General features: G+C 39.3%; 2 protein-coding genes across 6 annotated transcripts in view; one reads left to right on the top strand and one right to left on the bottom strand.

Annotated features, from left to right (window-relative positions):
• cntnap1 (contactin associated protein 1) overlaps positions 1-3,691 on the top strand; it is a 37,299-nt gene extending 33,608 nt beyond the window's left edge. Inside the window, exons 25-27 of the mRNA XM_053640920.1 lie at positions 622-852; positions 1,447-1,491; positions 1,992-3,691. Coding sequence (XP_053496895.1) covers positions 622-852; positions 1,447-1,491; positions 1,992-2,191 — 476 coding nt within the window. The 3' untranslated portion in view covers positions 2,192-3,691. The remainder of the gene's footprint in view (positions 1-621; positions 853-1,446; positions 1,492-1,991) is intronic.
• Positions 3,692-15,632: 11,941 nt separating this feature from the next.
• Positions 15,633-25,397, bottom strand: part of ezh1 (enhancer of zeste 1 polycomb repressive complex 2 subunit) — a 22,824-nt gene continuing 13,059 nt past the window's right edge. For 4 of the 5 annotated variants that reach the window (XM_053617187.1, XM_053617177.1, XM_053617181.1 and 1 more), the window contains 8 exons: positions 25,374-25,397; positions 25,109-25,234; positions 22,627-22,805; positions 21,727-21,822; positions 20,927-21,008; positions 20,731-20,811; positions 20,538-20,622; positions 15,633-17,984 (listed from right to left, as the gene is read on the bottom strand). The exon at positions 25,374-25,397 is cut by the window's right edge and continues 5 nt beyond it. In XM_053617187.1, the coding sequence (XP_053473162.1) occupies positions 17,924-17,984; positions 20,538-20,622; positions 20,731-20,811; positions 20,927-21,008; positions 21,727-21,822; positions 22,627-22,805; positions 25,109-25,234; positions 25,374-25,397 (734 nt within the window). In that variant the 3' untranslated portion in view covers positions 15,633-17,923. Of the gene's footprint in view, positions 18,007-20,537; positions 20,623-20,730; positions 20,812-20,926; positions 21,009-21,726; positions 21,823-22,626; positions 22,806-25,108; positions 25,235-25,373 lie in introns of all 5 variants that reach the window. The other variant, XM_053617195.1, reaches the window with a different exon arrangement.

Genomic DNA, 25,397 nt, shown 5'->3' with positions numbered 1-25,397 from the left:
GAATAGAAATTTGTTTTTGAAGTAAAGAAAATCTCGCGATTAAATTATATTATACCCTAGCAATGTTGCATTCTGCATTCCGCTTGGTCAGAAGCCGAACCAGTAATACCAGTAGTACCAGTAGTACCATCTTGTATAATGGACAATCCACATGAATACATTTAAAAACGTGTATAATTGTTAATATGGTGACGTTTTAGGGAGGAAAGTCTTCAGGACAGAGGAGTTTGCATGCACACTTTCCAGTTTGTGTGTTTTTTCAATAAAATGACAAGCTGCTGTTCTGTCTTATAAACTTTAAGAGGGAGGAACGAAGATACGTATATACGTAGATGCTTTAACAAGAACTAGTTCAAATTCGTGGACGGTCCACATCATTCAGTGTAGCTATAAATGCTAAAAAGCAAGACGTTTTGTTCATAAATGAATTCAAATTGGTCAGAGATGGCAAATTGCTGTGCGATAAAAGAAAGGAAAGCCTTTGGGAATGTGCTTTTACGGGGAAATAATCAAGGTACTGACTAATGTTTAACGTTAAAAAGTTGCGTATCGCTGTTTTACGGTAAAGTGCGGTATGATTTAGGTTAATGTTGATGTTTACCCTCTGCTCGTTTTTCTCAGAGGTCGGTGATATCGATTACGACGTTCAGAGACACAACAGTCCGGGTTTGGTGGGCTGCATATCCGGGGTCCGTTATAACATCTTCGCACCACTGAAGGCGTATTTCCGGCCCAACGTCACCAACCCACCCGTCACCACCCAGGGCTACGTGGTGGAGTCTAACTGTGGCGCATTCCCTCCTGTCTTGGGCTACGTGCCCTGGGAGGATGACCCCTGGTTCACTGGACTATGTAAGACTATCGACTTTTCATCACTCATGATGAACATGCATTTCAAAAATGTTTAGATATTTTCCTCTTAGCGTCTCGTTTTTATCAAATTGACTACTTTTTTTGTGGTTATTACGCTTTATGTAATGATGTCATTTCCTTCTGAAAAACCTGCTGTTGTATGAGATTTGCTTTGCGTTTAGCACATTTCCATCGGGGGTTTACAACAGATCGCAAAATGCATACATGCTTCTTGCTTTTTTGGCAGTAGTTTGCATTTTTGCCATTTGTTTTGCCCCCCCCCCAAAAAAAAAAACGTTTCGGCTATAGTATTTGCAATATTTAATGTATTGACAAACATCTCAAATCTTCTTTATGTGCTAGAGTCAAATGAAAAATAGTTTTCTTGATTATATTAAAATATTAATATTAATGATGATTCCAGCCTCTATATTACTTTAATATAAATAAATAAATACTATAAAACTAGGATAGAAATATGGCTAATAATAATAATAATAATAATAATAATAATAATATAAAATGGCATTTTAAACTAAGTCAACAGTTTATGATTCTATATATATATATATATATTTTTTGCTTCTTTTGCAGTCTTCTATTATATTCACGATGACGTGACTCCGCCCTGGATGACGTGTAAGTGTTCATAATTTCCAGAATGTTTTTCCAGAATGTTTTTCCAGAATTTTTTTCCGACGCTGTATGCTTGTTTGATGCAATGTCTCTGATCTTCATGATAAAGCACTTCATAAACGGGTTCTTAATTCACTCAGTCATGCCACAGATGCATCTCCTTCTCTCTATGTTTTTATCAGTTCGCTCTCTTTCTCTCTCTTTTTCCTTTCTTGATCTTTCTTGATCTCCCATTGGCTAGTGTTAAATAACAGCCCTTTAAAAAAAAAACAAAAAAAAAACCAGTTTATTATTAATCTTAGATTATGTGAAGTCTCTGGCATTGTTGTTACTATAGAAATGATAACGTACTGTGTAAGAGTAAGTGCATTTATATATATATATATATATATATCTTAGCTGCGGTTATTGAAAATGAATCAACAACTTCTGAAAAATCATAATTGAGAATTCAACCCTGTTGTGTATATGATGTGTGTGTGTGTGTGTGTGTGTCTCCACAGTGATTGTCACGGTGTCTCTGATGCTGCTCTTCCTCGTGCTGTACGGCATGTACATTTACCTGTACAGATACAAAGGCAGCTATCACACGAACGAGCCGAAAAACTTGGAGTCACCCAGTTCCTCACGTCCTCTCACCGAAACACTGCGCAAGGAGAAGAAGAACCTGCCGGAAATCCAGGAGGAGGCGACGGGTGATTAACATCCTGAGAGAAACAGGGTCTGGGGGGAGGGGGTGGTGGGGATTACACAAGGTGAGCGAAACAGGAAACAGGAAATGAAGAAACGGATGGATGAAACGGGTTGAAACAGGAAAAGTTGCGATTATAGAACACGCCAATATTTTTGCTTTATATTTTTCATTGATATTAGTGTATTTGTGTTTTTTTTTTTTTTTTTTTCTGCCCCTGGTGTTAATTGGTGGTAATTGGGTGTTAATCTGACATCTGGTGCTTTTTGGCTAAACATTTGCAGGGTTCAGATCCGTGTCCTGCAATGCGATGCTGGCCAAAGTAAGTGCCTCAGGAACCCGAAAAGTTATAAAAAGCAGCATTTTTGCTAATGTACATGTTTACAAAGATCGAATCTATTTCTGGTAACCTATATGCTGTTGTATGCAAAAGTTTGGGCACCCCTGGCCAAATCGCAGACACATTGTTGATATTTTTAAGTGAAAAATAAAGTAAAAACAACATCCCCAGAGAACTACTCAACATCTTATGCAAATATTAACGCATAGTTACTTTATATATTTAAAGAACTTAAACGCTACGAGTCCATCTATTCTTGTTTAATGAATTTTCCCCCAGTCTTCCTCGCAGAATGTTTCTAGCTCGGAGATATCCTTGGGCCGTCGTTGCACAGATCATGTTCAAGTCAGGGGACTGTGACGTCCATTCCACAAGCTTCCACTTTCATTTCTTAAAGTAGTTCATGGTGGGTTATGAGATACAGGTATGCTTTGGATCATCATCCTTCTGTGTCTTGGCTGACTGTGCCACACAACCCCAAAGCATGATAGATCCACCCCAAGGCTTAACAGTTAGCAAGGTGTCCTTTTCATCGATTGCTGCTCCTATTTTTCTCCAAAATTTCTCCTTTGACTTATCTAGATATTTTATTTGCATATATCAGACGTTCACCTTTGCAATGAGGTTCCAGGTAAGGAATCCTTCTGATGACTCTTCCATGCAGATCAGGTTTGTGCAAGCGATGTAAAAGGCACAGAACGGTCCACACCCTCCTGCAGGTCCTTAGTGCCATACAGGGATTTTTTTAACGGCACCTCTTAATGACATTCAGATCCTCAATCAGCCGCTTAAAGGAGCCCATGGTTGTTGAAAGTGAGCACACGGTTTGAAGAGTCAGAATTTATTACCCTCTGGATTTATAATGGCAATTCTAAACAATTCACCAAATATAAGCTGGTGCACGGTGGCTTAGTGGTTAGCACGTTCGCCTCACACCTCCAGGGTCGGGGGTTCGATTCCCACCATGGCCCTGTGTGTGTGGAGTTTGCATGTTCTCCCCGTGCTGCGGGGGTTTCCTCCGGGTACTCCGGTTTCCTCCCCCAGTCCAAAGACATGCACGGTAGGTTGATTGGCGTGTCTAAAGTGTCCGTAGTGTATGAATGGGTGTGTGAGTGTGTATGTGATTGTGCCCTGCGATGGATTGGCACCCTGTCCAGGGTGTACCCCGCCTTGTGCCCGATGCTCCTTGGGATAGTCTCCAGGTTCCCCGTGACCCTGAAAAGGATAAGCGGTATAGAAGATGGATGGATGTTATATGCTGAAAATGTTGTGTATACTTCTTTTCGCTTCAAAAATGAAGAAAAAAAAAATAGAAGAAGGATAATTTGACTAGGGGTTTGTCCAAACCTTTGCATACAGCTCTATGGCTTTCAGCGGACATATTTGAAATATTCATAAAAGCTGATGGGTTAGAAATCTATATTTGTTATATTACTGCCTTCATCAATGCTTAGTGCTCGCACATACAGCAGGACCATTTAAACACTCTTTGAGCTTTGTTCAGTGTGCTTAACACTTATGATCTCTGTAATTGGAGAAATAGTATTTAGAATGAAAGAGAAACTAGTAATATAGCATAAATATATATTGACGTACCGGCCGCAGAATAATAGCAGATTTTATTTATTTATTTTTTTTAAATATGGAGAAGAGCCATAGTGAGCTTGGTCATGCCCGTATTAATGTTAAACGTTATCTCGGTCTTCCCAATTTTACAGAATCGAAACCGAACCTCAACTTTTACGAATCCTGCCCTGTGGAATGAACATGAGAAAACTGTTATGTGTTTGATGTCAGTACGCCTTGACTCAGGGTTGAAAGGTTCCTCTCACTGTCTCCACTCGTACAGAACATATCGTACAGTCAAGTCTGAAAGTCTCGTTTATGATCCCACGTTTTATTCGCGCAATCCCTATTAATGTATCAAGAATACATTATTTATCTCCATTTTAGCTGCCAGAGAAATCTCACTTCATTCGCCTCATTTTCACTTATCGTGTACAGTCCAAAAGTTTGTACCACCAACCCCAACTCCACCCCCAGGCATAAAATGCTGACGCAGGTGACTTCTATAAGTGTTATATAAATAAGCACAAACTACTGTAATGGCTCCTGTTATGGAAAATGTATCAGTTGATGAACCAAATCCCGCCTTAATTACTCAATCCTACATCCTTCACCATGTCATCTCAGGGAGATTTTCCTTGCCACTGTCACCTCTGGTTTGCTCATGAATGCTCTAAATCTACATACAGGTTCCTAGAAGTTGTTGAAAGTGCTATAGAAATAAAATGGAATTGGATTGAATTGAATGCAGCCTGTGACCTGTTTTGTTAACTGAGTTTAAAATACAATACAAAGTCAATGATGGGTTTCCATAACGGAACAGACTTCTGGACTCGACTGTTAAGTTTTGACGTCGACCGATATTGTATCGTCACTCCGGCATTTTCAAATTGGAAATGACTTCCTGAAGCTCGTTTTGTTTTTTTTCTCTCCCTAAAACGACCTTCCAAATCCCACAACAAGAGTGGAAGCACTGAGAGGAATTACTCATGATTAGTTGCTGATGTCTTCGTGTGAGTTTGTGTGTTCGGATCCGAGCTCAAGCTGGAATCTGATATGCATACGTGGTCAAGCAATTATTATAAAAGCCTACCTAAACACACACACACACACACACACACACACACACACACACAATATTTTGTCCACATCATTTCCAGTTATCGGGATGGGTTCAAATCAAAATATCCTTTCCTCGCACTGCTGTTTTTGTTGAAGCACGTAAAGATATAATGCTTTTTAAAATCCATGTAGCACATCCCATCTTTGATCATATCGGTCATTTCTTTTTAACTAAACTTTTCTTTTTCACCAAATATGTAAATGAAGTAGAGTGATGGTCAGTTTACATGTCACCCAGTTTAATATTGGGGTAACTCCAAGGAAAACTCCACCCTGAATGACTTGCACATTAATCTTTTATAATTAACACACAAACCCGAGTGGCAGTTTATTTGGCAATGAAATTCTCGTCTTTAATTTATTTATTCATTTTCATATGATTCATTTACATGTGATTCATTTTCATATGATTCATTTACATGTGATTCATTTACATGTGATTCGTTTACATGTGATTCATTTACATGTGATTCATTTACATATGATTCATTCATGTATGCTTCATTTACATGTGATACCTTTTCATGTGATTCATATTCAAGTGATTCATTTTCATGTGATTCATTTACGTATGATTCATTTACATGTGATTCATTTACTAATTTGCTTCTCTTTAAATCCAGTTTTAGACTGTGATATTACAAAGATCTTTCCAGATTATTACTTGCTACATTGTGTGAAAACAGACACTCTAAAAACAGATTCGCAATTAAATAACATTACTGTTCCAATTCACATCCACCAAACTCCCACACCCAAAGTCACCCAAAGTCAGGCAATGAAATTCTGGTGCTTATTTATTTCTTTCACATTCTTTCTCCGACATGTTGGCCTATTTTCTCTTTGGTTACCGGTCTGCCATGACTCGGAGTTGTATGACTGCATTGCATTCTGGGATTCTGAGCCCAATGTTTGCACCATACTACTCCGAAGTTGGATTTGATCCATTAATATGTTTGAGATCGATGATTATTTATTTATTTATTTATTTATTTCGTTATTTTTTTTTCTTTCTCTCTATTTGTAACGGACATGCGGATATCCGTACCAAACAAAGTGCTTTCGTGAAGTTATAAAGTTAAAGATATTCGAATCACATGATTTTATTTGGGTTTAATATTAGAGCACAAATTTTTTTTTTCATTTAGTCTTAAAGTATTTTCAGTCACGTAAATAATGAGTGCACCTTTTTTTTTTTTTTTTTTTTTTTAAATTCAGTGGTTTTTCACCAATTTACAGCAAGTAACTAACTAGTTCCTCTCCCATTTCGATAATTAGAACAAATCAGCCTCACGGAGCAGACAACATTACATTACATATTATTATTTATTAAACAAAAAACTGCAGAAACCATGTGGGGAAAATGGAGTACAAGCGTTATTGCTTCAGTAGGAATTGAGGCACTAAATAACAGACAGGTGATGCTAATTAAAGCCACGTGATTGGTTGAGCGGCAGGACACGTGAGCATCTCTATAAAAGCAGAACAAGGGCGGGGCAATTTGTTTCTTTCAGGTTGAAGAGAAATGACACCTGAAATGTTGTAGAGAAGCAGGCTTTGTTATTTATTTTCATTTGATCTTCTTATAAAAGGTGATCGGGCTGTTTACGATCAATAAAATCATTCGGAGTTGGAGTAGTTGTAAACTGAGAACGTTTAAGATTGACATTTTCTTATTATTGATTGTCCTGTAACGCTACATGACCAGAAAACAACCAGCTGGGATAACGCTCCGAGAAATTGCAGGGAAACTCAAGGTATAGCTAGGGATCTGCGTTTCTGACGGTTTTATCAGGAAAATGCTTCATATTGGCGGTCGTGGAAGTGTACGCAGGAGAATGAATCTTATGAACGGTCGTTTCGTTTTCTGGTAACTGGCTGAACAGTTTAGATTTGCACACCTGCGCTTAAAAAGACCACATGATTTCTGAAGTAATGTCCAGAATGTTGTAGAAATGAGACCCCGTGTTTGAATGGAGTGTTGAGTAATTCTCCAAATTTGGCCAAATGAGAATATCTCTGGATACACCTCATGAGGAGGTAATCGTGGTGAAGGATTGATGGCCTCCGTTGATTGCTCAAAGAGAAGTCTTATATCTTTGGCGACAAGCTTCGGAATCTTGAGGATTGCCGTTTTAATTGGTTTCAGGCAGGAGGAATTGTTTTAAACAGTGTCCATGGGCTTTTTGGTGGAAGATCTGGTCACTATATTGAAGTTCACGGCAGTACATCTTAAATTGACACATTTTCCCCTTGAATCTATTACTTCCTGTGAAAGTAGCTGGTTCTTGGTCACGGCTACAGCTTGGGCACACGAAAGGAGTAGAGTCCAGGCATAGCTGAAAATCTATAGTCTAATGGTTGGAAAAGAAAATGGTAAAGTGTTGAACTCTTAAGAAAACCGTTTCATTAGTTGGTTAATGGTTCTGCTTCTTTAATCTAGTTAGGAACCTTCTACTAAAGAAAATCCCTTCATTGTAAATGTTGTAAGAAATCTTCCTGGTGCTAGATGGAACCGTTTTTTTTTCTTTTTTTTTTTCTCCATGTTGAGCGGTCCAGACCTAAACCTCATTGAGATACTCTGGTGGGGACCTAAATAAAGCCGTTCATCATTAAACCCCTTTAAATATCAATGAACATTTCTCACAAATTCCTGCCACGTTTCCAAAGCTTCCGGCGACTCTTACACGGTTTAAAATGAAACGACTGAATTTCACAATTTCTACTAAATAAGCTACATGCTAAATGAGATGCCTACATCTACGGGCGTAGCTTCTCCACGACCTCTACTAAATTCGCGTGTGACCACGTAATCCGTAAAACTGCAGAAACTCGTCACTAATTAATTATCAAATCCGAAGCCGATCGATCGTGCTTCGTGTCCGTGACATATTGGCCTGTATGTAAATTTAAGCCGATATGTTTACACAGATTTTGAACGTTCTCCCCAACAAACTGGATTTTCACGAGTACAGCACTTCTTGAGTAAATGTTCTTGGGGAACAATTTATGAAAATCCAGTTTGTAGATAAGTGAGGCCTATTACTCATTTGTAAATCAGAGGGGGACAAAAATCCTTTAGAACAATGTGAAATACGTATAAAAGGAAAAGCGTTTGCAGAAAACGACTTCTTACAAGCATTATTAAATGATCATGTGATGCATTTAATTTTCCCACCATGGTTTCTTCAAGCTGGTTTATTGAATTACTCTTATTCTTTTGTTATTTGTTAGCCGATCTACATCATGAATTACGGTTTAAAAAAAAAAAAAAGGGGGAGGGGAGGGGGGGGGGTGTACTTTCTTTTGCACACGACCGTATGTTTTTAATTAATTTCCACGGTAAATAAGCCAGTATTGGAGATGCCAAAAGCCGTGACAGGGTATTAATAAAGCTCGGATAATTCAGTTTGGTTCCCCTCGTGGCCGCGAGAGTCTCCGTATACGAGAACTACAGTGTAAATGTAAATGTACATTTTAATATCAGATTAGTTCTAGCCCACTGTCATCACTGCTGCTACCGCTGCTGCTTCCTAGCTGCTGCCGATGATGATCAAGTTGAGGTTTAGATGATCGCCATCATCGCCATCCGATCCTCTGCTGAGGTCTCGCTAGGAACAACGCTTTAAAAGAAAAGAAAAAAAAAAGAAAAAAAAAACTGAAGTAGAACACATTCAAGCTATGCATTCTGCATGACGGCACTTTTTCAGTAAAATGCAATAAGAATAATAATAAAAAAACAACAATAAACAAAAAAAAAAAGCAATCAGCTGCTTCCAGTGCTAGTGCTAGCGCTAGTGTCACCGCCAAAGTAGCGATAATAATATCCGCACATACGTACAGTACACGTCTAAATAAATGTGTAAATGTTGTTGTTTTTTTTTAAAAATTCATGTCGTTTGTATTAAAATAGGCACGTGAAACTATTTCGATGAGTACGCATGTAGAGTGAGTAGACGGCCGTGATTCTCGTTCTCTCGAGTTGCTGTTCTACCGTGAGTCCATATTTTCCATCCGTCGTCCGCGTTCTCGCTTTCAGTCACTCAGGATGAAACGACAGCCAACTGTACAGTTTGGAATGAAGAAAATCCGAGCGTGTGAAAGAGCGTGAGAATGTAAATGAGTGGTGTTTAAAGTACTAAGTGCTAATCACCAGAAGGTTTTGAGTTCAAAACCCAGAGAGCTGCTGGTGAGCTTTCTTCTGAGTAACGCCGTGTTCATGACTAGACGGAAACTACCTGTTCGAACCACCGAGTAACTCGTAATTCCCGCTCGGAAAGCAAGCTCAGGGTGTCTACGTGAGCACGATGCGATTCATGCCCATTGTAATGCTGTAGATCAGATACGTTTCTGCTTAGGGAGCGTTAGAAAAAGTGCTGTGTCGTGTAGTCGGATTAAACTGCCCGCTTAAATAAGATAAGTGCAGATGATATAACTTTGTATATTAGCAAATGTCCCGACCTCAGAATCGTAGCTTAATGTAAATAAATTCACGGTACGATGGTGCGTTCAGATCAGCGTGGGTTGCAAACAAACGGCATACGAGCTCGTTTGAACCTTATCGGGATACGAGAGTTTTATTATAGTGGAGGATCTCATTTTCTTAGGATCTCTTTCTGAGGAGTGGGAAGAAGAAGAGGAAAAGAGAGGTTATGATAAAAGAATAGCAGATGGGGGGGGGGGGGGGATTAAAGGGAGATGGGAAAATGCGCACATGTTCATGTGTCCAGTAAATCCAACACAATTTGTACGAAAATACAGGAACAAAATCTTGGGAGAGCGAGGAAAAAAAAAAAAAAAAGGCGTGGGGGTGGGGGTGGGGTTGGAGACGGAAAATACAAAGTAAGTGTTGCGTTAAATATTTTACTTTCAAGACTGTGTTTATGCCTAGCACATCTTATATCCACTTTTAAAATAAATGAAGCACTTAAACGTGTCCTACTTAGGAAGTTTTAAATGCTCTTGGAGAACTTTTGACATCCGAACCCCCCCCCCCCCCCAAAAAACCAAGGCTAACTTTCCACGATTTTTTTTTTTTTCCAATTAAAGCCATGTTCACACTCTACGATTTTGCGCGCGATTCGGTCGTTTGAGACGATTTTCGAGAATCCGAAAAGATCCCTATAACCCTAGGCCAAAATCTGAAGTCTTCGACCGCTAGTTCGACACGTTCCCCGACAGCCGATCACTAGCTATCCGTTGCGACCAAATTTTTCCTCCGATTAAATTCTACCAGTGTGAGATGATCTGAGGAACGTCCTGTTGTCTGGGTTCTCCAACGCCGTATGAATCTTCTTGCGTGCGTGCGTTTTTCGCGTCTCGACTGTCGTACGGTCCGACGTTAACGACGACCGAGATCCTACAGTGTGACACGGCGTACAGCGGAGGGTTCACGTTCGCACAACGGTCGCAAAACGACTATTAAAAAAACGCCCCGTGTGCGCTCGGCTTAAGTTGGTATGAACAATCTGAGGTGTGAAGAAGGAAGGTTTGTGTTTTTGAGTTCCGTGTCGTCACGACTGCAGCACGAAACCCTTAGCTACACTTCACTGCGCAGCCGTGTTCGGGCTGTTCTTTGGCTCACTTGTAACTTGCTTTGTGTAAAATGATCTGCCAAGCGAATAAATGCACATGTCAAATATCCAAGCTTGCGATTGTAAGAGATATTTTAACCATCAAGCAATTCTGAAAGCACTTAATACTTTAAGTACTTACTTTACCTGATGACCTTACTCGTGCAACGTCATATCTACGGCACTTCCGAGGTCAGTGTGGTGTCTGTTTAAATAAGGGTCTTCCTAAAAAATTGTTTTTTTTGGTCTGGGAAGTTTGTGTGTACCTCCTTGACATGACGGTTTAAGTCTGACGGCACCTTAAACGTCACTACCGTAGTAGTTGTGAAATGTTCTGCTAATCCAGTCCTGGAGGTTCAGAGTCCAGCAGAGTCTGATGATTTTTCTCGCTAGTGAATTGCCATTCAACCACTGAGTCACTGAAATCACATTTCCCCTTCATTCCGATGTGAACATTACCTGGTTCGCATGTTTGCCTCGTACCTCTGGGTGTTGGGGGCTCAATTCCGACCTCCCACCACCCAGATTGCATGTGCTTCGGGGGGTTTTCTCTGGGTCCTCTGGTTTCCTCCGCCAGTCCAAAGAGGCTGATTGGCATCTCTAAATTGTCCGGGGTGTGCGATTGTGCCCTGCGACGGATTGGCACCCCATCCAGGGTGTCCCCCGTTCTTGTGCGCCGAGTCCACTGGGATAGGATCCCCGTGACCCTGTGTAGGATAAGCGGTAGAGAAAATGGATGGGCTTCAGGACAGGGCTTCAGGACATTACCTGAAGCTCTTGACCTCCATGGTTTTCTATATTTTGCTGCTACAGGATTGGCTGAGGTTGCTGATTTTCCTAATAGTTTTGTAAAAACCTAGAAAGTCTTGGCGTCACTTAGGAGCGCTCTTACTGGTATGATAATGTAATATATACTACTACTACTACTAAATAATAATAATAATAATAATAATAATAATGTATTGTACACACAGGTAAGTTACTAAAACGTGCTGGACTTTGGCCCTTGAGAACTGTAACTGGTCACACTGGCCACAAGTTTTTTGTATAACTAAGTTCAGTAGAAATGTGTATATATATATATTTTGTGTGCGTGTGTGTGTGTGTGTGTGTGATTTGATTATTTCAGTTTGCTTATAATGTCATAAAATGTGTATGTATACAGTCACACCAGTCTGGTGTGTGTGTGTGTGTGTGTGTGGATGGACAGAAGATTGATCATGTGTGTAAGGTCAAAGGTTAACACATTTTAAAGATGTTTAATCTCAGCTTTCAGAGGGAAGATGGCAGATTTGTTCGGGAAAACATAATTAACTAGAATGTAAAAAATCCCCCCCGTCTTTTTGTAACTCGTTCATTGTAATTACCACGACTATATCGGAAAGCAAAACCAAACTGACTCTTCAATAAAAGGAGCTTGAAGGAAATGTTTCTGTCTTTTATTTATTTATTTTTTTAAAATTTATTTATTATTTTTTAACAGGATTACATCGAATGGGACGGTTAGCTAGCTAGCTAGCTAGCTTTTCTGAAGCAATTTGTGACGTTAGCTTACGTTAGCCGTCTGGAAAACATCCGTAAATATGTCTTCATAAAATCCTGTCAGGTTAGCCCAATGTTAGCTAGCTGGCTAACAGAGACTACGAGCGTACACATGATTATGCGAACGTTTTTCGAGAGTTTTCTCGATTGAAACCCCGGAAACGATCCATGTAGAACCATCCAAGTGTTTCTCTATTAGAAAGGGCTCAAAATGAAGAAAATATGCTGCTCACGTAGGAAAACTCTTGAAAGATGGAGCGCAATGCTAGCAGACTGCGAGGCTGCGTGGTGGCATACTCCTTAGAACCCTTACATATACGAAGAATCCCTGAAGAACACTTTTTCTAAGAGTCTACAGGTAATAATAAAACACTTGCACGCATGCTGTTATGGGAAATAATCAATGATGGGACCCGAAATGGAGTTACTTGGACGCCGCAAAGTTGATTATTTTCCTAGAACAGCACGGAGGCACGTCTTTTATTCCTCTTTTAGCACAGTAACTGGCCAAGGGTTACTTTTATATTAAGAATGAAGTGTCATACTTAATAGTTAATTACATTTAACGTTGTAGAGCATTCCTGAAACAAGTTACGTCCCTCTTCTCACTTACATTATAGCAGATATAAACATCACTCCCTTACCAGCCTCTCTTTTTTTTCCTCTCTCTCTCTGAAGAGGACCAAACAGCTTAAGACATTCCAGTGTTATGTTAAATAATATCATAAAAAAATAATAATAATCTGTTTATTATTAAGTTTACATTATGTAGAACACCTACTGTACAAATCTCTGTATAATTGCTGTTGCTATAGAAACTATAATATTAGAAGAACCTTGCAGGTGGCACTATCATCCAAGCTGGTGTTATATATATAAAAAAAAAAAATGAAACCCATTCTGACCAATCAGAATCGAGAATTCAACAACGCTGCGATTTAAATAATCCTAAAGCCACCATAACGCAACCTCTTTTCATTTCAAACTACCGTACAGACTCAATGACACGCCTTCTGTAATACGCAATCTGCACACAGATGTTACTGAATGCTTTAAGTCTATATATTCTATATAAAATGTATCGTATTAAAGAAGTTAAATACGCGTGAGAAGTCCTACCCTGTCTGGGGTTTCCACGTTATGTATCTAAATGGTGCAAACTGGAATCCAAAATGTGTGGAATACAAATACTGATTACATCAACGCGGTGGAAAATCCCTGGTAAATTTCCATACACACTGAATACTATTGGTGTACATGTAACTTTGGGGAAGAAAAAAAAAAAACAACCACCTCACAAGTCTCCTTTAAACTTGAAATACACTTGTCTACACTCATAAACATTCTGTTTGTACCCATAAGCAATCAAACATAGCAAAGACACAAAAACACAGACACGTTTTAAAGTTATAAATTTATTTTCCATACACAGACCTGCTTGCTTTCACATACACATCTAACTTCCACGGCGTTTCAGTCACCTCGAAGAGCTGTTTTTTTTTTTTAAAAAAAATGTTTTTTTAATAAAGAGTAGGTTGGCGTAAGCAATGACCGCATACATGTAATAGAGAAATAATATTATATAATAATAATATTCCGTCTCAAAACCTTTAGACCTTGGATATCAGCATTTTATTGTATCATTGTACACGTAGAGTATATTCGATGGAAAACTATTTCACAAAAAACGGGAACTTGAAATGTATAGAAATGTAATAAATTCCAAAAGCTAAAAGGCGATAACTACATTTTTTTATTTTTTTTATTTATATCTAAGCGTTATGAATTTCCGACTCGGCGTATCTCGTATTTGGCACATATTGAAATGGGAAGACTTCTTCAGAAGATAAAGGATGTACATGTTAACATGGGTACAGGACAGAAAATGGTCAAATAAGTGACCGTTAAACATTGAACAACATTTTAAGGTAGGCTTTAATTTTTTTTCTTCTTCTTTTAACCAAAAAAAAAAAAAACAACAAAAAACAAAAAACAAAAAAAAAAAGCATAGAGTGGAGGACGGCCATGCTGATTTCCTAATATTCCCGTTTTGCTCACGTCATTGCTGAGTACAAACTCGTAACAGTGACCTCATGTGTGAGGCCTAGAAAAGGCGTCTACTACGTCCTTCTCATCCTCCTTTCTGTCGTGTCCTCCATCTTTGCTATGTGTACTCGGCAAGGAAACAAAACAAGCAGGAATACTCCACCACCATGGCGATCCGAAACAAAAGGGAATTTCGGAAAAAGTCGAATTCTTAAGTTTCGAAATGTGACGTTAAGTATAGCTATATATGGGTCAAAAACAAACAAACAAACAAACAAAAACCCAACAACCCCAAAACAACAGATTCTGCAATAGTAACCAAATACGAATACATTATTTGCAATGAACAGATAATGTGTTCTAAACGAATACAACAGAAAGCGCTGTTTGTTTTCGTTTTTTTTTTTCCAGAAATGGCATCCATACGTGGATAGATCCCGTCGGAACGGGATGCAACAGCGTGCAAAAGTCACGCGTGTAGGGGGTTTTTATTTTCATGCGACGCAGGCGCACATGTCCGTTTAAGTCCCAATTATGAACTGCAGTGATGTAGCTGAGGTTGAGGAACTGTCAAGAGTCAGAATTCACACACCATGCTGTCATGCTCTTCTCAAAAACAAGAACAACAACAACAAAAAATTTAAAAAAAAAAAAAAAAAGTTTAAGCCACACCCATTTAAAACCCAGATTTAAACCCAAATACAGATACCAATATACGGAGCATGAAATACATTCTGTTCTTGGAATTAGAACAGTGATGCGAATATTTACTCCGAATTGTTCCCTTCAGAACTTTATTTCTTTCTCAAGATGAACTGTACTAAACATGTTTGAAAGCTAAATTCAGTGGAATGCTATTTAATATTTATGCATATTAATACATTTCTGTAAAATGAAAAGCCTTGAGGCAACCCCCAAAAAAAACCCCCCTTTCCTAAAGTCTTGTCTTTGACCCATATATATATATATATATATATATATATATATATATATATATATATATATATATATATATATATATATATTATTTTGATGAATGAAGAATCAGTGATTTTGTCAGCTTTAGCACGTGAACGATGCTAAACACAACCGTAGCCAGGTGTACGAGATTACGTCCAGATCGCTGCGATTTGGTTCCTTACGATCGTGATGTGAACGTTGCGTATATAAATCGGTACCTTTTTAAAGATGCGTGTAAGGAACGCCTCGTAGAGGGGTATGTGACGTTCCTTTGGCGGAAGATTTGACGAGGTAAATTTGCTAAAAAAAAAATAAAAAAAAAAATGGAGCTAAACATAATAGAAGTGAAATATCGTATCAAGCAGTATGATGCACAGATATTACGCGCTGAAGATTACGTGTGGTTAATAGGATTAAACTAAGTATTCGGTCATTAACAGATGCAGCAACGCATTATGATTTGTGTTCTCTTTTTTTTTCTTCTTCTTAGCATGCTTTCTTTAATATTACAGAAATGATAACGTGGTTAGCGTATTCGCGGCGTTCTCGGATGTCCTGTGTGGGAAAACGCACTAAATAGTCAGTCGGTTAGGTGGATTTAGTTTGGTTTAGCTCGTCGTTTAATACACATGAAAGGAATAATTACAGGACCTACTCGCTCTTTGAGAAAAAAATCAAATAAAACGACCCTACGAACGAATCTCGCGCACTTCTTTCCTTCGTCGTCATTAGCCCGACGAGCACATTCACCTTGTCGGCTTGTATGGTTCCTTTGTTGTTGTTTTTTTTTGTTTTTTTTTTTGCTTCTTGTTACAGAATACCAGATGTGTTATAAAGTCTAAAACATAACGGATTCCCAGGGTTGCCAGGGTCACACCATTTTTTTATTTTTTTACTACATGTGCAGGATTTCTTTCTTTCTTTCTTTCTTTCTTTCTTCTTGATTTAAAGCAAATAATTCTAATGAAATCTAATTTCCGACATAAGCAATTGCAACCAAAGGGTGCAAAAGTCTAAGTGCAGACAGTGTATCTATGATGTACTGGAACATTAAGGGGGATTATAGAGAGGATAATGTGTGTTCCAGGTGAATTAAAAGATGTGTTGCAGATACTGTCGATCAGAAATGTTTCCTGATTTCAATTCCTCAATTCCGTGGGCAGGTCATATTGTGTTTTTATTTTAAAATGTATTCATTTTACATTTTTTCTCTTCAAAGATGTAGTTGGGCTAGAACTTCTGCTGAGACCTGGCAACCCTGCAGATACCTGCCATTGTTGCTAGTTTACATCCTACAAATAAGTATATGTTTGTGCTACATAGTTAGCCATAGCCGAGATGCTTAGCGCTGGAATAGCCGGGGATCCCGGTGAGATGCAGATTAGCGTAGCTGATATGAGATGGCAGCGTTATAGAAACATTTTCAAACAAATAAAGCTTGAATGTCAAAAGTAGCCAACGGCAAAGCGTTGCGGATTAGAGTAACAGGCTAACGTTACACTACACTGCATTTTAGCTAAAGATAACGTTATTGCAGATGTGAAGTTCATTCATTTCCGTGTGAATAAACTGAACAAAACTAAAACAGCAACCATAAATATGTCTCCTAGTTTGCAACTATACATAATGTAGACTATATTAGGATGCTAAAACTGCTATTCAGAAGCTTGTGTACAGAGTTTACCACAGGTTAACTGAAGAGAAGAACGCTCTCTGCTCCAGATTAGCCAAACTAGCAGCTTTTGATGCTTTCTTGTCAGGGAACAAAAAAAAAAAAACGTGAGTGATGGAAAGGACACCGCTGTCTGAGGTGATTTTTATTTAAAAACTTTTCAGAATCTGTTAGCGCTATAGCATAGCTAAGTGGACATGAAGTACAAATATTCCCGCGTTACTTGGCGAATCATCCGTACGCTAGGTCTGTCGCAAGTGCTACTGTACCATTTATGACTAGCTAGTTCTTAAGTAGAACGTCAGCCGTTTACATTAGTACGATAGCATATGCTGTTATTTCCTGTACTAGCCTACATGCTGCTAGCATAACAGATACCGCTAAGTTAGTATATTTAGCGATCTGTAACTTTTATAGCTGGAGATCGGATTTGTTTCGAATTCCTGTACTTTGTCAGGTTACGCTGGGAATGCTAATACACCGCTAATTAGTGTATTAGCTATTAGTTGAATAAGCTAACGCAGTTAGCTTATTCTCTCTTTTTTTTTTTTTTTGTATTAAAATATTTTTAATATTTCCTTCTAATATTCTTGGAAATTGTTGATCGTAAGAGTGACTTCTATTAAGAACACTAGCGTCCTTTTATTTATTTATTTTATTTTACACACCAACAAAACCATTCTAATTCAATGAAATCCTTCTGTAATCGAAACATGGGGTTACGTGACCCCCTTTTTTTGTTTTTCATTTTGGATATTTTTTGTGATGAGCGATTCTTTGATATCAAACCGTTATCGTAATGTTATGACATCACAGAATCCCTTCTTGTAACCCGAAGATGTATCCAGGCAACCACATTATAGAAACGTGGTCTTGAGTGAGGAGAGGTGCATTGTGGGCAGGAAAGGCGGAAGGTTGGAAAGTCAGACCACGTCAATCTCCCTCTCTATGCCCACGTATTTGAGAGCGTCGGCTTGACTGTACCTACGAGGGATCCAGGGATGTACTATAAGTGAATATCAATGAGATTCAGGGTTTCAATCCAGTACAAGCTTTAAAAAGTACAAATAAATACAAAAGCAAGTCGGACGTCCCTCAGTAAAAGAAAGTGGTTCTGCTCAAACTGAGGCTGCTTCCATGGACATTTTGGTATTTGTCAAAAAACACGACCTTACCTTTGAATCCAACAAGAACATGTTGACCAGAACCATGGCACCAACACATAGCACTACTAGATGGAAGTTAAACCTTTGAAGGAACATACTCCGATGTAACGGTCAGCCAATAGGAGACGGTCTGAGGCAGGGCTTCAGTCATTTCTGTTGATCCTGACTAAGATGGAGGATGGTTGCTCACATCCAGAGCTTACTGATAACTTTTCAAAACTTTACAAAGCTCACAGTGAACCTTGACCTGCTACTCCTTCGGTGTGTGTTGAACAAGAAGACATCTATTTTTTTTTTTTTCTTTGAACAGATTTATAATAGTAGCTTGATGACCGGAATACAGCAAACTATGATAGAGAAATGTACTACTAATGAAGTAAAATATGATTATCATAAATGGATAATTATCAGACTGTCCATGTGAATTTAGCTATTAAAATGGAAAATTAAAAATAAATGAAAATACATTCTCCAACTTCAGGGAGGTTTTGTTTGGGAATTTTCTCTAACGTTGGCGAGATTTTGTTTTGGGGATTTTCTGTAATGTTCGTGAGGTTTTGTTTGAGGAATTTTCTCTAATGTTGGTAAGTTTTGCTTGAGGAATTTTCTCTAACGTTCGCGAGGTTTTGTTTGAGGAATTTTCTCTAACGTTGGTAAGTTTTGTTTGGGAATATTCTCTAACGTTCGCAAGGTTTTTTTTGGGGAATTTTCTCTAACGTTCACGAGGTTTTGTTTGGGGAATTTTCTCTAACGTTCACATGGTTTTGTTTGGGGAATTTTCTCTAACGTTCATGAGGTTTTGTTTGGGGAATTTTTTCTAACGTTTGCAAGGTTTTGTTTGGGAATATTCTCTAACGTTTGCGAGGATTTGTTTGGGAATTTTCTCTAACGTTCACGAGGAATTGTTTGGGAATTTTCTCCAACGTTCGCAAGGTTTTGTTTGGGAATTTTCTCTAACGTTTGCGAGGATTTGTTTGGGAATATTCTCTAACCTTCGCGAGATTTTGTTTGGGGAATTTATTCTAACATTTGCAAGGTTTTGTTTGGGAATTTATTCTAGCATGCGTGAGGTTTTGTTAGGGAATTTTCTCTAACGTTCACAAGGTTTTGTTTGGGGAATTTTCTGTAACATTCGCGAGGTTTTTTTGGGGAATTTTCTCTAACGTTCACGCGGTTTTGTTTGGGAATATTCTCTAACGTTCACAAGGTTTTGTTTGGGGAATTTTCTGTAACGTTCGCGAGGTTTTGTTCGGGAATTTTCTCCGTTTGTTTGCAAGGCTTTGGGGAATTTTATTTAATGTCTGTTTGCAAGGTTTTGATTGGGGAATTTTCTGTCATTAGATCTTGTCTGCAATGAACTTGGGTCCCGTCTAGAGAGGCCTCGAGCTCTGTGTTCCAAGGACAGACTACAGATCCACTGCAACCAGGATATAGCACTTACTTAAAATCAATGAATTACAAACTTTAAAAAAAAACAAAAAACAAAAAAAAAAATCTTGATTTCCATGCATTTTTTACCAAAACGTTCTATTTTCAATTCTGTGCTGAGAAGAACAAGAACTACCAGTAGTGGTCATGTACGAAGAAAACCTCAACCTCTGCCTAACACCATGGGCTGTAACAAACCAGCAACACGTCCATGAATTTTTCACAGGAACCAAAATGTCCCTGTAAAAGCAGCCTTAAACTCCACCTATTTTTATGCCACATTCCTTCACAAAGCAATGTCACTTCTCTTTTCATTTCTCAAGCAGCAGTAATTCTTCTGAACTGCAGATTGGATACATTTTTTTTTTTTTTCCAAATGATATACAAAATATTCAAATGCATGTATACTACACATTTACACAAATTTATGTGTTGTGGTCTGGGAAAACCCACCGGAAATCTCTGGCTGAATTCTGAAATTGGGCTTCGGCCAAAATGATTTGTTTTCCTGCCTATAACAGGTGTCAAAGTATCCAGTGTACTTTGGATAGATAGATTCCATAAAGAAACAGCTAATTCAGGAAAACCTCTAGTTTTCATAACAATATATATTATAAAATGTCAAAAATCCTTCCATGTCAATGGTTTCCCCAAGCCACCACACATGTGTGCAATGGTGTGGTTTAGTTTAATTGGACAGCATTTCTGAAACGCAGATATCAATAACGATCCTTTTACAGCGTTCGGCTCCGGCTCCAATCTGCTGCGCCGGATACAACAACCTCTTCTCTTAGCTGGATGCACTGGAGTGGCTGTGCTTCGAAATTTAGAACCGAACACTTCAGGAAGTACAGTGAATACAAAATGAATACGAAAGCGCACATGGAACAAGACCGTGAAATCGAGTCGTTTTCCTGAAGCCCTAGTGAACATTACAGAATACCTGTAGTCGAAAAACAGCTCCTCTCCCTGCTGTATGGCCCGTTTGGCAAAGATCCCGATGCGGTGGTCCCCATTCACCATGACGACTGCAATGAAGACCACCAATCAGATCTCATCAAAACGATGCCTTTTTTAAATGAAAGAAAATAATAATACATCTCCACTTCATCCCTAAACTAAGAAGCCAGACTTGCCTTTTGCGTAGCAGTTGGGATTGACCGAGTGGTTGGCGAAGCGAATCTTGTTCCCTTTCCGTGTCGCGTCCACCACGAAGTCTGTCGAGGTCAAACACAGACGCGTGAAGTGTAAGATCTCTCCATGTGGAGGCGTAGATGTGTCAGATAAAGCAAGGAGGGATAGAAAACATGGCAGGAACAGCAGAATATGTACCATTGTTCAGGTTGAACAGGAAGCTGGACATGTACTTGTCGTAGATTCTGCCTCTTCTGTCTGCTTCATCCTGGGAAATAAGCTGAACATACGGGAGAGAAAAAAAAACATAAAATCGATTGGGAATCACAGCACGGAGTGTAAAACTGCTCCGCAGAAACCGTTTCCTGCCCTTATTTCCTCTGAAATTATTCTACATCCCACCTGCTGTAGCATATCTTAGTGTACGATGATAATTTTCTAAAATCAAGCATGGAAAATGACCCTTTTAAATAAATCTCACCCACAACAAGAAGGTTTACTGAACTCAAATGAACCGGTTTATATAATCAATAGTTAAGGGATTGAAATGAAAATTCCTGGCCAGTTCAGGAACGCCGTACTGGGCGGAAAACCATAACCAAAAATGACCTGAATGAAATACTGTTAAAGGACCATGTAGTAAAAGAACAGTATTGAGGCGTACAATAACAGCAGCACGTGGCCTCGTTTGCTTTTATTCAACAAAATCATTGTAGAACTCTTTATTAGGGTTTAAAAACAGCAATAAGACTCAACACGCCCTGTAAATAACTTTGATTCGAAATGAAATCTTCCCCAGGATGAACCTGAGCACTTTACTACGCAGTACTGTAAAGAAATTCTTCAAAGCAAAAAAACAACTAATGAAAGGAAACATTTCGAGTTTAAAAAAGAAAAAACAACGGAAAAAACACGACTGTAAAAAAAAAAAAAGTAAACAGTAAACAACGAAAGCAAATTTACATTAAGTGTAATAATGAACAGATAATAGAACTTGCCTCTCCACAGTACTCCGAGATGAACTCGTTTTTCTGAACCGGCTCCTTGATGAAAGTTCCCCATCCTGCTACGTCCGATGGAGCCAGGAGCAGGTGCTGGAAAGGTCAGAGGTCATGGCTTTAAGCGAGCTCACCGAACGACACGGAAGGTTTTAAAACACCGGAATGAAACCTGAAAAGGACTGACGTGCTAAGAGACGATCGGATATTGATTTAACACTGAATTCCAAGGACGAGCTTAAAGGTAACGCAGGTCACGGCTTTACCCGTCGCTTTATACTTTATTGTGCGTTACTTCCAGCGGTCTTGTACACCTTAAACTTTGGGACGTGGGGCCCAAGTGAGACGTGATACGATCTATGAGGGGAAATAAATAAATAAATAAATAAATAAATAAATAAAAGAGAACCCTTGAAGAACTGGATATGATCTGATGCCGAGTGATGCTTTCACGTTTTGTTTCGAGTCCGCTTCCACGTGCCTGTGTTTCGCGCTTGTCTCCGCCCCATCATTGGTCTATTACCTAATGTTGGCACCTGTTCTGTGTTCAGCCTGCGATTAGTTTTGGTCTATTTATACCCCTTCTGTTCCTTTATCTCTTGGTGCGGTCTCGTTCAGCGTGCGTTTCTGAGCCTCAGTGTCCCGTGTCCTCGGTTCTAGTTGGTTTGAGACCTTACCTTTATTGTGTGTGTACTGATGTATGGATTATCCTGGTTTTGTCCCTGCTACAAATATTGACGACTATTGATGATCTGCCTCAATAAACAACACGCTATGCTCACGTACTCGTGTCCTGTATTCTCTAACGGCATGTGACACGTATCCACAGAGAATGTTTTCTGATCTTTTACTGATCGACTCCATTTGTTTGTTTGTTTTTATTCTGAACTAAACCGGTACCTTTTTGAGTCCTCTCTGGATGCTGCAGTTCTTGCAGGAAACCTGTTTGCTGTCCCAGTGGTCCGATGCTCCACAGGTCAAGCAGAGATCGGGGTCGCACTCGCGCACGGCCAGGTAACACGGACACTGCTTAGTGTTACACTGCGTCTTACAGCGGCAGCCTGGGAAACGGTTCTGACCTGCACGAGGGAATGAAACGGAATCACGAGCAGCCCAATGGCCATTGAAACCATCCCAAAAACGTCACTAATGGTCAATGAAACTAGTCCAAAACTACTTCTAACTACCCCAAACTGCGTATTAAATTCCAATAATCACACCTGATTTTCACTGGCGAAAAATATTTAAAATATTTCTAAAGTAAAATCACATAATCCTTGGTTTTTACAATAGTCTCATTTTACTACACTCGTTCCCACAAGTAAAGTGTACTAAAGTATATTCACTGATGCACGACGTACACTTTCGTACCGTAAAAGAAGCCTATTTTCGTTTCGTATAAACGTATTTCATCAGAAAAATGTTACGCTACCTTATTCTCATGGATGCACTTTAATCCCAACCATATGATCTGTATAACCCATATAAATACCTAATAAACCACGCACACACTGTTTTGCATTGGAAGACCCTTCGGCTTACCGTTCGACCCGCGAGCGTTGACGTGATTCACTTAAAAGATGCAAAACGTCCGATATCAACTCCTCACGTACAAAAATAAACAAATAAATATATAAATGTTCCAGTGAGCAAAAAATGGTCGTGAACCTGGCAACCCTGAACTGAACATAATATTGAACGTCGAATGCTTCTCACAAATGCTTAAAGGAATAGTCAGAGACGTGGTTCTCGTTTGAGGAACTTCACAGTTCTCTCGTTTACACTTTGGGAGGCGGGGCCTAAGTAAGGAGCGATGCAATCGGCGCTGAGATAAAACAGAGTTAAAAAAAACAAAAACGTTGACGCACAAGATTTGATTTGACTAATAACATCTAACCAAGCATCGAATTTTTTTTTTTAATTTTATTTTCGAAATGTTGCTAAGTTACAGTTCAGTAACTGTCCTATCACTCGGTTGTTAACGCCTCTTCTTACAGCGCGGTTGCACTGAGAGCCACTCGTCTGTGCACGTCTGCCCTCTGCTGGTGAAGAACTCATCCAGCGCAGCATTTAGAGCGCTGTCCATTTGGCCAACCTGTCACTACTGACTACGTTTACATGGACAGCGGTAATCTAATTACTGACCTTACTCTGAATAAGACGTATAATATTCTGATTAAGGTGTTTACATGAGTCGCTTTTAGAATACTCCTTTCATGTTCACGTTTTACACGTTATAGAACATAATTAGATTAACGGCAGACGTCATTACGTCCCCACGCTACGCCGTCCGACGTTCCCTCCAGAATTTCACATATCGACGTATAGTTGATCTTCGTTATGGTACCGTATACGGTTTTGGGTGTTTCTATTTTTAATTTTTACGAACGCTTCGAGTGCGGTTAATTATTTATCGTGCTGTACGTGCAAATAGACGACTGCTTGAAGCCGTGGGCTGCGTCCCAAACCGCGTACTTACCTACCGTAGAGTAGCCGAGATACATGTATTTCTCCTACTACAGGCCTATAGCAGGCAAGTACGCGGTTTGGGACGCAGCCGTGCTCTCTCGTTTGCCGTCAAACGGTCGAGCGCTGCCGTGTGTGCACGTGTCCTGTCGCACAATGCGGTGAAAACTCTCACACGGCGTTAATAGTGTGATTAAGGTGTGTACGTGTCTGTAACGCACGCCGATAATGCGACTAAAACAGGAATCCTCCGCACGTCTTAATTCCGTTCGTGTTTACTTCGAGTGTGACTTTAATCGGATTATCGATAATCTCTGTTTACATGCTAGTTTCTGAATCAGAGGATCGTCTTAATCGGGTTCGTATCGGATTATCGTCGTCCGTGTAAACGTACTGACCGTCCTGTTTGTGTAAAGAGTGGATTCGTGGAGATAATGTTCTTCGGTACACAAACTCCCAAAAGGAATAATGCCTTATATGTCACTGATTTGACAACATGGCTTTTTCCATCACAGATCGATGGATGGGTCATTTATTTGTCCTGAAAGTGGAAATTTGTTTCCGCAGGTGCGGAACAATACCACACATATTAACCATCAAAACAGTCACAGACATAAGAGTATGTGGACAAACTTTACATTAAAACTAAAAGTCTAAATAAAGTAGTAGTAGTGTAGACGAAGGAAAAAAAAAATTCTTTGTGACATGAAAAGCTCGACGGAGGAATTTCAAGAGAGGAAAAAAAACAGAGAAAGAGGACGGGAAAGGGAGCTAAATGAGCGCATCACGGACACCTGTTCTCGTCTCACCTGTCCTCAGGAGAGTTTCCTCATTCCACAGAAAGAGAAGGAATAAAAGGCTCTCTGATACAAAAGTTTGCGTGTGCGCGTGTGTGTGTGTGTGCGCGTCCACTCACACTCTGGATCACACTGGCAGAATTTCTCGCAGAAGTTCTGGGTCATCACGCATGGACACGAGCTGTCGCACGGATGCTCGGGGTGATCACACGGCTGGTAGTTGTACACCTGATTGGACGAATTATCTAAAGACAACCAAACAAACAAACACTGAACAAAACAACGACCGTGTGAAGAGAATCGGCATGAGACGCCATCTAGAACATTCACATGGGAAGGCCAGTCAGATATTTTCCCATAATTCCTTAATGTTTATGAGCTCACCTTTTTTCAACTGGATCTTGGCCC

The sequence above is a fragment of the Ictalurus furcatus genome, chromosome 2 (genome assembly GCF_023375685.1).
Source record: "Ictalurus furcatus strain D&B chromosome 2, Billie_1.0, whole genome shotgun sequence".
In the NCBI taxonomy this organism is placed as follows: Eukaryota; Metazoa; Chordata; class Actinopteri; order Siluriformes; family Ictaluridae; genus Ictalurus; species Ictalurus furcatus.
This window is presented reverse-complemented; position numbering and strand designations above follow the sequence as displayed.